This window comes from Trichoderma breve, chromosome 2, assembly GCF_028502605.1.
Source record: "Trichoderma breve strain T069 chromosome 2, whole genome shotgun sequence".
NCBI lineage: Eukaryota > Fungi > Ascomycota > Sordariomycetes > Hypocreales > Hypocreaceae > Trichoderma > Trichoderma breve.
The window spans coordinates 3,619,829-3,633,696 of NC_079233.1; the positions used below are offsets into that span (position 1 = coordinate 3,619,829).

A 13,868-nucleotide genomic window follows, 5' to 3' on the forward strand; every position below is an offset into this window, starting at 1 on the left:
CAACACATGCAAGAATAAGCGTGTACAACTCTTCAACCAATTCTGTAAAAGAAACGCAATGGGGCGAGCCTAGATACCAATACGCCAACGCCATGATAAGGAGAATCCGACAAGGGGCCGTTACACACTTCAGCGGACTGTTCATTGTAAACTCTGTTCTTCTCTTCCTTCTTGGGTTCCAAGACAACTCCCTCAAGCCTCTTGATCTTCAAATCGTGCTCGACCATATAGCATGTTATACTGAGGCTTGTTGAACAGGTGCCAGCAGTTGGGAGCTTGCAAGATATATCTGTGGAGGGATTAGCCCGCAGGAACTGCCAAACAACGCAGAGCATGCTACTCCGAAAGACGTAAAATGAGACTTACCTTGCCATGGCCTCTCTGAATCGAGACTTGTATTCCTTCGGACTAGTCACAGTCGGCCGATTCCGACCACCGCCTGCGAAACCGCGATCTTTGATCCAACTTTCAAGCTTCTTGTCCCACGTATATGTTCTGATGCAATCAATGATGCCGACGACAAGTTCTTTTCTTCTCTCGTCAACTGCAATCATCAAAGAGTAGTCCATTACGTTCTGTCGCGCCAAGAACAACGTATCGTTCCAAACCGACGCCCTCAGGAGCTTCTTGGAGTGTTCGCGCGCAAATAAGGGAGATTCATAAATGTACTCCACCATGTTTTCGTCCAAAAGGACCTCGTTCTGCTCGCCAGTCGCATTGATCTTGCGGTTACGCATGGAGCCCTTCAAGTCAAAGATTCTCGTTGGAGAACGGTCGTAGAAGAGATTCTCCGTAACCAGCAGGTCCAACTTGATGTCTGTTCCAGTCACTGGGTTTTTAATGACGACTTGGAAGAATCCCATCATCTTTGCGATTACAGACGGCAAGTCGTGGAACAGTGCCTCGGCCATGATGCTGAAGTATCCTGGCGCAAATCGCAAGAACGCAGATGTTTCGATTGTTGAAAGTGACTGTATGCAAAGATTGGTTAGCGCAACCTGAAACTTCTCGTCCCCCATGATTCTGCTTTTCCTTACCTTCAAGACAAGTCGATCATCCAGAGTCTTCAAAAAGACAGATTTTGTTTTGCCACCCTTTGAATCCCACTGAAGGCACCGTGACAACGACTCCACAATACGCTCGGAAACACCACACTTTCGTCGAAGAGCATCGAATTGCTCGGCGTAAAAAATCTTGCAAGTCATGACCGCGGCACCTTCTTTGAATTGATACTTGAGATGCGTGCCAGTGGATCGGAGCAGACTCTTCTCTAGCTCTGTTTCGTCAGCGGCCCAATCTGCGCTGTCTGATACTGGGGCCGATTTGGGACCGATGTTGAAGTCACCTTCGACATCACCATCAAAATTTCCGTCTACATTGCTCTCCACATTGTCATCAGCAATTTCATCCGGAATATCTGTTTCTCGGAGCATAGTCTGGTGCGCATCTCGCCGGATATTGGCCAACTTCTCCTTGTAATCGTCGCTGTTGAGGGCCAGTGCAATAACCGAGCTCGGCTCGTCTTCCCGAACAATAATATCTGAGTCCACAAAGATGTGGTCAGTGGCGTTGACGGGGTATTCTAACGCTGGCCATCCGCTTGCTGATCGTTCGGCCCAGAAGTTGGTCAGGTACTTCATCAAGCTCATTTTTTCGTGCTTTGGAAGCTCAAGTGGAATTTCCGCGTTAGAGTCAGCCATTTCTTTGATGTCGGGCATAAATTCGTCGGATACTGAGGGCTCAGCGTCACTAGTACCGCCCTCGTCGTCCGAAAGACCCTGGTTTGTGTTCACGTTGGTGCTATCATCATCCCATCGAACTTGACCATCTGATGGCAGGGGCGGTTCGCTAGGAGTTGGTGGTTCCGTCTGCGACCCTGTCTTGGATGATTCTTCTCGCTTGCTTCCTAGAGGAACTGAGGACGTATCCTGCGACTGGGACTGCGATTCCATGTCCTGCTCTGTGCTTTGTTCGCTTGTGACAGCTGGCTCGTCAAATGCTTCATTGACGTTGTCGTATACTTGTACAATTGCCTGCGTTGATGTCTTGGGGAGCATAGGACGAGGGTTCCGCATGCTGGCCGCACGCTTCTTACGGTCTCGGATGCGCTCCTTCTCAAACTCCCTGCTGAACTCCCTGCTGAGCTGTTCAAAGTGCTTAGCCAGAGTAGTAACCTTTGATTCCTTCTTCTTAGGAACAAGGCGCGGAATACTCGATCCAGCTATTTTCCCTCGATTTTTCAGCACGTTTAGGCCGAGTCGCTCAGACAGTTTTTTCTCCGATTTGGTGGAGTGTTCTGACTGCTGATCGGAATTCTCTGGCACCTTTGCCACTGACTCGGAAGAGCCAGACGATTTGCCCAGAGACTGTAACCTAGCCAATGTCCGGGATGGCTGTGATGCAGCTCTAGTCACTGGTGGCGATGTGCTGGTGGTAGACTTTCGTCGAACGCCTTGTTCTGAGACCTGTCTTGGTGTTTCCATATCGGCGGGTCTCTCGTTGGAATCCTGCGATTGCCTTGGCTGGGCAGACTTTTTCAGGGCACTTGCGTCTATCCTTTCGCTGAGGGACCGCCCCGAGATTGAAGAGTTTGTGGGACTTCGAGCCATTCTGACGGGCGGCGATTGTGATGCTGGCACCGCATCTGGCGGAGTTGTTGCAGCAGGGGCAGTTTTAGCATCCTCATTGCCAGCAATGGCTTGGGAATCTTGAATCATAACAGGCGCCGTGCTGGCCAAATCCAATGGCTGAACCTGCTCAATGGCGTCTTGCGTTATTGTCTGTAATGGACCGTCGCCTTCAACATCGACCTTTTCTCCAGCAAGCTTTGAAGAAGTGGCACTTGCCTCCATGCTGTTGTCAGTGAAATCTGTCGGTTGTGTAGACTTCTCCTCTGCCTCGGAAAAGGTCTGGGATGGGCGCTCTTCGCTGTCCCCGGCAGACCCTGTTCCTTCATTGGACCCAAGGGATTCCTTTGACTCGTTGTCGGTGAAAATCTTCTTTAGCTGCAACATTGTGAGTTGTCGCATGTCTTTGTCTCCCAAGAAATCTGCCTCAAACGTAGCAAAGACTTGATCCCATTCGCTAGCCGTCTCCAACATTTCTCGAACAATGATGTTAAATGGGACAACCTCATAGTACTTGGAATTGACATAAATCTCTTGCAAGCGTTGGATCATGAGGGCTTCCTCTTCCTTGGCCTTTTGCTTCAGTCGGTCCAGCTCTGCTTTGCAAGACTCAGCCTTTTCGGGGAGGACACTATCGATCCTAATGCTTTCGAGCCGGGCAATCACGGAGGCCATGAATTTTGCCCAGCGCTCATCCATCTTTCCAAAAATGTCATTCTTGAGCCTAAGGTCATTGCTCACTTTCCACGTCAGTCGCGCCCGCGGTACGACAATTTCCAGGAGATCGATTGGGTCCCAGTGAATCCGGACACGAGAATCGTTTAGACTGAAATAACGGACGTGGTCTTTTTGATGGTCGTGGGGGCATTCCATGGCATCCTTCATGCGCAGGCCGCGTCCCCAATACAACAGCTCTAGATACTTTCCAAAGGAGTACTTGAAAGTAGTCTCAGACATTGCTATCTCCTCCGAATCTTTCTGGCAGATCTTGCAATAACTCCACATGGAAATCCCATCGCCCAGTTCTGGTGACCTGGGAGGGGCGTTCGGGAGATGCTCCACAAACACCGTGATCCGGAACTGGTCATGGACAAAAGTACGATGATGCTGGGCCATTTTGCGGTCGCATCCATTAGAGTCGCAAATTTCATCTTTGCTGTTTACTAGGTATTCGATATACTGGCCGAGGGTACAGTCTGGATCCATGCTGCTATCTTCGCGCTGCTCATCGTAAAAGTTGATGCCGACTAAGCTGGGCTCCGTGCAAGGAATTTTAGTTTCGGTGCAGATGACGGAATACAGTATGATGATATTTTGGTGAGAGTAAGGGTCGAACAAGTCCAAGTTGCCCTGGATATAAGTCTCCCACTGACGAGTTTGAGTCTGGTAATTATAAAGAGCCTTGTCGTATTCGGCGTCATGCACGGCGTGGAGAATTTCCATAATTTGACGAGGCGCCTTCTGACCAAGCTCTTCGACCATCTCAGGTTTGATAAGCTGAAACTTTGGAGGGCCACTCTTTTCCAAATCTTCCTCAATCATGTCCTGGTCCCTCAAGCGTTTGAGATAGAACAGGCGCCTTTCTTGCTCGCGAGCTTTCATGAGAAGGTACGGCTGAGTGAATCGCACATATGGCGACACCGAGAGAATCTTGGTCTCATATTTGGCCACCATATCGCTATAGAATGTCGGCATGGGCACGTCGTCTGGGACCTGACTGAACGTGGAGTCATGGGTATGAGATTCATGTAGCGATAGCAGCCTTGGTGGTTCAGAAAGCATCTGGTCCAATGGAGGCTGTGACAAAGCTTCATCTGTGCCTCCGAAGCTTGAGCTATCCATCGTCAACTGTGAGGGCGGCTCGCTCTCGCTCGATGGCTGGTTGACTACAACGATGGGGCCGGTTCTGCCACCGCTGTTGGTTGTATGACCAACCGAGTTCAGTGACCGGATGCTTTCATTCAATGCTTGGAAGGAATTCGACATTGACGTCGAGTCGTTGGCCTCAGGAGGCTCGACGGATTCATCCCGCAAAAGACTGGATTCAAGTTTGAGATTGTAAACAACGTAGACCATGAAGTCGGTGATGTATTTCATTTTAGCAAGAAGAGCGTCGCTAGCTCCTCGAAGTGTAATGGTACAGCCGAGCTCGGGTCGACATCCAGAAAGAAAGATGTAAGACTTCTTTCGTCCTGGGTAGTCATTGTTCACAAAGGTCCTGACCTCAAAGGCACTGCACCTCCCGACTTGAGCTTCCAACATGTCAAGAGACTCAATGATCTTAGTCTCAGTACATCGGGCGACGGCTGCAATCACTGATCGCTTGACGTTGAAGGCTACCGAAATATTGGCTTCGGAGAGGTACTGCAAAGCCAAGCCAGAAATAGTCTTCTCGGCAAGCAGAACCTGAGGTTTAAGCTGCGCGATCCTGTTAACAACGATTCTCAGAAATTCTTTCTCTTGGGCAATGACCGGCTCCAAGCTCATAAATTGCTGCTGGTGTCTCTGGTATTCAATCGGAAACCCGACAAGTAGAATCCTAGGGTTCGTGATTTTGCGTGGCATACTCTTCAGTGCAAGATTCTTGGTGAAGACAATGCCGGAGATGTAGGATGTGTCACCAGGTTTTCCTCCCGGAATTCTCTTGAGCTTCACATAAGTCCGAATGTCCATGGATTCGCCATTTGCAACGTCAGGAGATACATCATCAGTGGCTTGTAAAAGAATGGGGACTAGCGCTTTTTGCCATGCCCCGGGATTAGGTATATCGGCATCACGCAAGAGTTGATAGAGGAGCTTGTCGACATGCTTCAAGCTGGATTCGTTAAGCTTGGTTTTAGCTGCCTTGCGTTTCTGTAGGGAGTTGCTTCTGGTCAGCTGGGTCCCGCTGTGGTTTGGATGAATGGAGTTATCCACAGGAAACAACAGCTCTGACGATGCTGACGGTCCCTTGTAAACAGATTTAGGGCGTGGAGATCCGAAATGATGAACACTCCCGCTGACATTGCTGAGGTTGCGGCGTCGGTTTGTCCTACGATGGCTAGCAAAGCCAGGTGCCATTTCATCGAGCCCAAATCCACTTCGGCTAAAGTGACTCATTCCGCTGACACTCTTTTCGCCGCCTCTATGGCGGTGGTGTTGCTGCTTCTTGGATGTATTCATGAGTGCAGAAAGATTTGACTTGTCAGGGTCAAAGCTCGTGGAAGGTATCTCAGCCGACGCGAGGGTCGCAAAAATACTGCCGACCTGCTCGTCTCCGCTAGAGTCATCCGACATGAAATCTGCCAACTCCGGATCGATGATGTTGTCATCATGGAAAGCTGGGAATTTTGTTCGTCTGGCATTCTCTTCCTGAATACCCTTTCGAAACGGAGCCTGATCCGGCTTGATTCTCCCTAACAATCCATGCTTTGAATGATGCCTCTTATGGCCAGCAGATGATTGCGGTCGACCAGAGGATAGAGACTTGAGAGAGCGAGACGAGCTTGGCCGGCTCAGCTGTGGAGCACCAATCTCCAGAACAGATGAATTAGGGTTGGACTCTTTGACTCGACGGGCGGCCTGTATCGTCATCATTGGCGTAGTTACTGGTCTTGAAGTCTCCGAGCCCTCGATCACTTCTGGTTCCTTGTGGTGCTGTGCAAAGGCTACCGTTGATTTCCTAGGATCCTCTGTGCCAAATATTCTCGGTAGAAAGGACTGCTCATCTCCAGAATCCTCAGAGGCACTTGCATCAAATCGTCGAGTGATGACATCAAGGCAGCGTTTGCAAACCCTTAGAGAGCCGGGAAGGCCAAATTTGTCACCTGGAATGACAATGGTACACTTGGAATCGAAGATGAAGCCGCACGTTCGGCAGTGATGCTTCCTGCGGAACGCTGTGAATTGAGATTGGCAAAGAAAACACTCTTTTACTGTTTCGTCCTTCATCCAAAACTCCTTGCTTAATATCTGCCTGCGCATTCTGTCTAGCTGAGCATTCATCTGGTCTGATGCCCCTTGGTGGCTGTGGCTCGCTGTGGTGCCGGGGATGCGGACATCACCGGATCTCGAGCGCTGGGGGTTGGATTCTTGAGAAAAAGAATTATGATGGACTGAATTGTGAGCATTTGTGCTAATAGGGCTAGCTTCAGCCGTCCCACGGTCAATAGACGAGTCTCGTGAACCGTATCTAATGTGGTTTGAATGGCTGATACGATCAATGACGGCGGGTTTTCGCCGGATATCATCGGGGGATAGCAGAGACGACGCGGCAGAGGGACTTCGCGAGTGAAGTGTTTGCAGTGGCGACATTAGGGGAGCTTTTCCTTTTACTGGACTCAACGGGGCGTCGCCGCTTGCTCCTCCAACGCTGGAAACGCTCTCGTCTCCTTGCGACCCCGAAGGAATACTGCCTTCTGGTGAATCGACGGGCGAGAGGCGGGTCTGGAAGCCTGGTCTGCCGGTGCTTCCTCGACGTGAACTCTGGGCCGCGCTGTCTTCAGTATGAGCAGAACTACGGCTTGGCTCTCGTTTTCTCGCGGAGGTGATGGTGGGCTCGGCGGCTGTCACATCGCTTGTGGCGTTTGTCGGCAGGCTTTGCCGACCAGATGGATTAGATTTGGAACTGCCAATCAAGCTGATGCTTCCAGACTTGGATGTAGCGGGCATTTGCGGCCTGCCATCCGTAGGACCGATAGAAGTTGTGGGAGAAGAAACATCGGGTGGTGCTGGTTGAGACGATGTGCTGGATATAGTCGCCCCTGTTTCGGCGCGGTTCAAGGAAGATATAGAGGGCTTCGACCGATGTCCCTCACCCGTGGATGCCTTTCTAGTTAGGTTTTCCAGCTTCTCTGCGTCGTCCTCACGCTGCGCCGCCTTGGACGAGCTGGCCGCACCAACCGCCACTCGAAGTCGGCTATAGAGACCGCTTAGACCTTGCTGTACTGTTCCGCGGCTCTCCGTATCTGGGACGATTACCGGAGGAGGGGCAAAAGATTCGTTGAAAAGAGTGAGTGAGTCGGTTCGGCTGGCTGCGGTATGTATCTGGTCGAGGGCCTGCGCCATCTGTTCCTTTTCGAAGGTGGAGCTCACAGAGACAGAGTTGATGGAGTCACGGCGATCTCGCGAGTTTGTAGGGGAGATGAGGGAGCCGGAGAAGGAGGAGCCGTCGAGGGGCTTCGAGATGGATATATTGGTTGCCATGGTGGGATATGGCCGACAAGACGAGAGCTGTGCAAGTCACAAGTCGCCTACGCCAGATGCGATCTGGATGCCTTGCTCTATGCTATGTAGGTGTGGTGCAACGACACGGGCATGGAAGGGAGAGGGCACGAAAGGTATGTAAACACCAGGCCGTCGCTCAGGCGTCTATTTCCAAGCGAAGGCGCATCCGAAACGTTGCTGGCATGGTGGTGTAGGAGAAACAACGAAGAGAAGCTGTCGAGGACTCGAGGGCAGCGTTTCGGAAGGCTTGGGGCAACAACTTGAGCTTGCTTTGTCACAACCCGAGCGTTTGTGATGCAGGCCGCGGGGAGCTGCTGATGCCGCCGCCGTACCTACGTCAGTGCGGGATGTGCAAGTACTCTGCGAGCTATCGCCCGCCTGGGAGGTACAAGCACAAGCAGGATGCTGCCTGTATGTATGTAGGCGGGCTGCAGGTGAGAATATGCGAGACAGAAAGCAGAGGCTCAAGATGCGGTGCGTGCAGATGAAATGCAGGCAGAAGCAGTTGGCGAGGGGCTCCAGATGTCGTCAGTGGTTGGGAGGCAACGAGGCACCGCCCGATTTGGCAGATGCCCGACGATGTTGCTAGTACCGCCTATTCGAGATTAGAGAGTAGAGCTGCGCAACGATCCAATATTTTGCCCGTCGAGTGCTTAGTACTGCGGATTTGATAATGTCACTGCTAAAGCCTAAGCACCTCTTGGAAGCTCGTTATCATCCTCGTGGCTCCCGTCGACAAGGTACCTGCTGCTACCTGATACCGGTCCTCGGCCAGGTACCCGGGTACTTCCACCAGCAGCAGCAGCACCAGCGGCAGAGGCGGTGGCGGCGGTGTCGCGGTCTGGAACGCTTGTACCAGAGTACTTGTCATGCAACAGCCATGCGCTAAGGCCGCCCGTACATCTCCCGTATATTTAGTACGAGTGCCTGTTCCCGTGCTCTGTATCTTCCAATCCAGCACCCTGCGAACCCCCACTCCCAAGACGCGATCTGAATCCTCAACTCCAGAAAAAATTCCTGGACCGCGTTTTGCGACGTCCCGCTCGCTTGCATGGTGTTTGACATTCGAGTCATGGGATCGGAAGCCCTGTCAGCGCCCAACGAACTGCCTCGGATTGCCTGACGAATCTGCCATTGTTGAGCTTCGTTTGGCGGGACTCGACTCGGCACTGCTCAACGGTCACCCCAGCTCAGCTCTCTTCTGTTGCTGACGAGGTGCAAATGCACCGCCGGCGCATGAGATGAATCCCGACCAGCCGCCGGATTCATCGTCAATGTCTGTCACGACCTCGCCAGCCCACGATGTCGCCAAGCTGATGGGCCGCCGGAGCCTAAGCAACATCCCTAAGGACCAGAGGACGCTGCTGGAGCTAGAAAACCCGTGGGCTGTTGACCAAAGAGACGAGCCGCACGGATTGGCAACTGTCCCGAGCCACGTTCTAAAAACGCTGAAAGAAGCCTTTATTCGCCTCAAGGACGACAATGAGAAGGAGAACCCTAAAGACAAGGAAGACCCTGACCCTACTCCCGCCACCAATGACCGTGACGGGCAGAATGGATATTCCCCCGGCTCATCACCAGCGAGATCAGACAGTGCACCTCCGTCTTCGCCGGGAGTTCCGATACCATGGTCGCAGTCTCCAGCGAAATCTAGGGCACAGCAAGACGATGAGATGTCTGATGCCGGTTCGCCCATTGATGAGACACCCTCAAGTCCGGTGCCTGCACCACTCACCCAGCCGCCGCTCTTCCATGGTACACCAAGTCCTAGCCCTTCTTCAAGTGACAGCGAGCCCGAGGATCTCGAGATGGAGCTCCCACAAGCTCAGGAGGAAAACCGCGAGGCCCCAATAAATCGCGAGGCCCCAATTAACCCCGTAGCTACGCGGATGCATCTGACAGTGGCATCTCAGGAGCCTGCAAGCTTGATCACAAGTATGGTCACCACTACGAATGCGCCTACGTGCGCGCAGCCACAGGTTGCTTCTACTGCTTGTACTTCATCTGAAGATCCAAAGTCGTCGGTGTTGCCAGTTGATCCAACCCATGTTCGATCACGACGAATGAAGCCGATTGAGTTTAGTGAGGATAGCCCAAAAGTCACTGTGCGTTCGACAAACCCGGGTCCTCTCAAGCGCATGCCTTCCACGCGAGCACTTCCCGAGGAAAATGTCCCGAATTCGGCTTCTCTGAGCTCGAGTAACTCAGCCCCATACCATGGCGGTAGACCCCAGAGCTCGCCATCTCCGCCGCCTCCTACTCCTCCACCGCACAACTTCGCTGCTAGGCAAACTATACCTCAGAGTAGGACGGCTGGGCAACATACTACCCCCCAGAGTAGGACGAATGGGCAACGTGATGGTGTCGGTAGTCGAGATATCTCTCCTCACCGCCAGACTCCCATGCAGCAGCTACATCGGATACAGGCCGCAGGAATGAATGCGTTTATAAGTTACCACGCGGAACCCTATAGCGCTTTTACCGCTACGTATCCCGACTACATTACAGTTCATTCGGGCAACCTATTGTCCTTCATTCAGGCTTGCGTCTATCTAGAAATGCTACAAGAAGACAGGGCAATACGCGAGTATTTGTATGATGATTTCATCCGGGCCTGGTCAAGCGGTTTTTTGACATATGTCCAAAACGCGGGCCCTGGCCAAGAACCACTTCCCGCTGTTCAATGGTTCAATATGCTGAAAGGCCCTATCCTCTTCAACCGCATGTGCATAAATTCAGGCAACATCGCCGCTGTTCTGAACGCATATCCCGAGGATGCTGCAAGGGTTAGGGCCATACTTCATGCCTCCAAAGAGGCAAGTGAGAGTCCAATATCAGAACCACAGCCAGAACAAGGGGTAGAGATGGAGCTGGAAGAAGAACCGGAGCCGGAGCCGGAGCTGGAGCCGGAGCCTGAACCTGAGCCTGTGCCTGTGCCTGAGCCTGAGCGTCGGCGTCAACGTAAGAGGCGTGTCGTGGATTTGGACAGCGACAATGCAATGGATATCACCGTGACGGAAGAGAGCCGAGCCGAACCACAGCTCCCTCCGCCCACGAGAAAGGCACCATCCTTGCCAGCACCATCACGACCAGCCCCGCCACCACCACCTCGGCCTTTGTCCCCTGAGCTGGGGAGCGACGACTTTGACTTCCCTGCCCTTCCACTTGTACTACAATCGACATCAGGGCAACAGTCGCGATCTCGGTCACGACCGCACACACATAAGCCTCAACCTCAATCTAGACGACGGCCAGAACCACAATCAGAAACACGACCCGAACCGCAGCCGCAACCGCAACCACAACCGCAACTGCAGCCACACAGAGAGCTAACATTACCGCAACGACATTCCCCCAGACGCCATCAACCCGCCCCGGTACCTATTCCCCCGGTACCCATCCCCCCTATCCCAGTCCCTCCCTCCACAGCTCCCGCTTCATCAACAACCAAGCGGACCAAGTCTACCAACCCTAGATCCTCCCCCCGCTCAACCGACCACGCCGGAAAGCTAGTCCCCAGAGGCCGCTCCGTGCCTAGCTCTGGTAGTCGGGCGTTTCCAAAGCTGCGTAAGCGATCGACCGAGGAGCGGGCGCGTATGAAGGAGCATTTCCGGAAGATGGCTTCTTCATCGTCAACAAGCTTTCTTGGTGGTGGCGTCGAGAACTAGTTATTGAATCAGGAAGAAAAGATGGAATTACGGGCACGAGGAGGAGTGAATTGGTTAATGATGTAAACGTATATTATGCAAAGCATTGGGTCAAGAAATAATGACAAGGCAAGGTTGGATAACCGGAGCGATATATTGGGCGTTTATAAATATTTGAAATGAACTCGGGAGTATGCCCCCTAACGATGAATGATACCCTGAAATTATCACTGAGAATGGGATACGAGAGAAGAAGCAATTATGTCTATCTTTGTTTCCTTGTATTGATTTTCATAAAGGAATCTGGTTCTGGTCTATTTTGGTCTGGGACAGCGTTATGCATGGGTAACATGTTCAGAAACTGATAAAGGAAAAAAATAAAATAAAAACATCGGGACATATCGCGTATCTGTTACCCCGATAAAAACCCGTCTACTTTCCTCAAAAAAAGAAGGCCGTGATGAAGAAAAGTAGAAGAAGCGAAGAAGTTTAAAAAGAAAAGAAAAAAGTAATAAAGTGAGAGAAACAAAACAACCGACTCCCTGAGGAGTACTAGCGAACCATCTAATCCGTCTCGTTCCAGAAAGGTAAAATAAATAAATATTTCAAAACCACAGCGAATATTTTAACGCCGGTAATTCAAAGTTTTTTTTTCTGTAGTCGTTTTTTTCTTGTAGTCTCTGAAATGCCGAATGCAAAATGTGTATGGTAAAAGCAAATGACATGGCCACCAATAGCCAGCCCTGTGAGAGGTTTTCATCTTTTTTTATTCCGTTTGCTGACTGATGCCTGGCGTCTGAAAATCGAAATGGCGGATAATGGAGGAAGCAAAGAAAATGGTTAGAGAAGTGTTTCATGGCGCGTCGTGCAAGCATTAAAATCGTTGCGTTGATACAACGCGATAGAGATGGCTGTGTCCACCTGGGACCATTGCGATATCGGGCCTCGGCGGGGACAGTCGTAGAATCGTCGATGCGAGCGAATCAAGTACCTCATTTAACAAGTCTGACTCGAAATTCACAATTCCCGGCGCTGCATCTAAGCTTCTGTTGGCTCCGTCTTGGACTCGGCCTTTTCGGTCTCCTTGGCGGCTTCTTTGGCTGCTGCCTCGGCGGCCTTCTTCTTTTGCTGACGCTTCTCCTCATCGGGGGTCAGGGTCCTCAGCTGGAGAGCGTGGATGCCTCCTTCTTGGGCCATTTCATCCCGCAGCAGAGCGTAGATCATTCGATGCCTTGCAGGCTGCATCTTGGCAGCGAACGAGTCAGAAATGATGACAAGACTGAGAATTGGCGTTAGTAAGGCCAGAAACAACAGGATGCGATTTGGTGCTAGTGCATGGACACATACCGAAAGTGCGTTTCCTTGGAAGTGACGCCCTGCATGGCCTTGTGGTGAGAGTGGAGGTGCGAGTCATTGTAGATCTCCAGCGTGATCGGGCTGAGAGCCGCGGTCAGCTATGGCAAAAGTGTTAGCATACGAAATCAATTGAGTGCTTAAATAAAATAAAATAAACACCACGAACCTTGGCGCGGATTGCGTCTTCCAGAGGAGTTGCCGATGTTGAGCTCATGGTGGAAAGTTGACGGCTCACGTTGGAGAAGCCGAGAGCGTATCGCCGATACATGATTCTGGAAGGAAGAGAAGAAAAAAAAGATTGTCGTTGTTAGTGGAGCTGGTTGCGGCTCTGCTGGCGGTCCCTGTGCGCCAGACGGAAATCACGAGACTTGGTGTGAAGTTGGCTGGTAAGAGGCGGTCGCGGGTTTATGAGCCGGCAGAATCGAGATTTTTTTGACAGTGGGCAAAATCAAGCAACAGCCGGACGATGGAGGCAAAAGGCAGCAGAGAATTGGCCTATAAAAAAAGAGGCAAGGAGGCGTGAGATGGAGAGTGAGGGTGAGAAGAGAGATGGGAGAGAAGAAAATAAGGCGCCTTGAGCCGGGCTGGCAGACGGAAAAGAGCAGCGGCCAGCTACTATTAAATCATGGCAAACAAAGTGAAATTCGGTGAAGTCGGTGAGAACCAGTGCGCCATGCATGACTCCTCCAGAGTGGCGGCGATCCAATCACGGGCTCGACAGGCCCCGGGAACCATGGAGCGGTGACGAGGGAAAAAAGCGGCGGGTTCCTGGACGCTGGGCGTGGTTCCAGCTTTGCATATTCCAAGTTGCAAGTGGTTGCACCAGCCAGGGGGCCGAGAAAGGGGCATCGCAGGAAGGATTCCCACACGCCCCCAGCACAACGGCCGAATGGCTGCATGGGATGGGGGGGCCTTTGTTGTCTCTCTCTCTCTTTTTTTTTTTTTTCTTTTCTTCTTTCTCTGGTTGCCTTTTTTTTTCTTATTCTTCAGTTGTCTTGTTGTACGATGTGTTATTCGGTGATATTCATACTTG

General features: G+C 51.7%; 3 protein-coding genes across 3 annotated transcripts; 1 reads left to right on the forward strand and 2 right to left on the reverse strand.

Annotated features, from left to right (window-relative positions):
* Window positions 1-192: 192 nt before the first annotated feature.
* T069G_03303 (phosphatidylinositol-4-phosphate 5-Kinase domain-containing protein) lies at window positions 193-7,811 on the reverse strand (the record flags this gene model as incomplete). The annotated part of the gene is made up of 5 exons (XM_056170513.1): window positions 193-289; window positions 367-971; window positions 1,038-1,276; window positions 1,346-4,344; window positions 4,432-7,811. 5 exons carry the CDS (start codon window positions 7,809-7,811, stop codon window positions 193-195), a joined length of 7,320 nt encoding a protein of 2,439 aa, XP_056031405.1.
* A 1,262-nt stretch (window positions 7,812-9,073) lies between these two features.
* Window positions 9,074-11,500, forward strand: T069G_03304 (uncharacterized protein; the record flags this gene model as incomplete). The annotated part of the gene is made up of 1 exon (XM_056170514.1): window positions 9,074-11,500. The coding sequence occupies one exon, from the start codon at window positions 9,074-9,076 to the stop codon at window positions 11,498-11,500; it is 2,427 nt and encodes an 808-aa protein (XP_056031406.1).
* A 1,017-nt stretch (window positions 11,501-12,517) lies between these two features.
* Window positions 12,518-13,049, reverse strand: T069G_03305 (bolA-like protein domain-containing protein; the record flags this gene model as incomplete). The annotated part of the gene is made up of 3 exons (XM_056170515.1): window positions 12,518-12,758; window positions 12,827-12,933; window positions 13,002-13,049. 3 exons carry the CDS (start codon window positions 13,047-13,049, stop codon window positions 12,518-12,520), a joined length of 396 nt encoding a protein of 131 aa, XP_056031407.1.
* Between the last annotated feature and the right edge of the window lie 819 nt (window positions 13,050-13,868).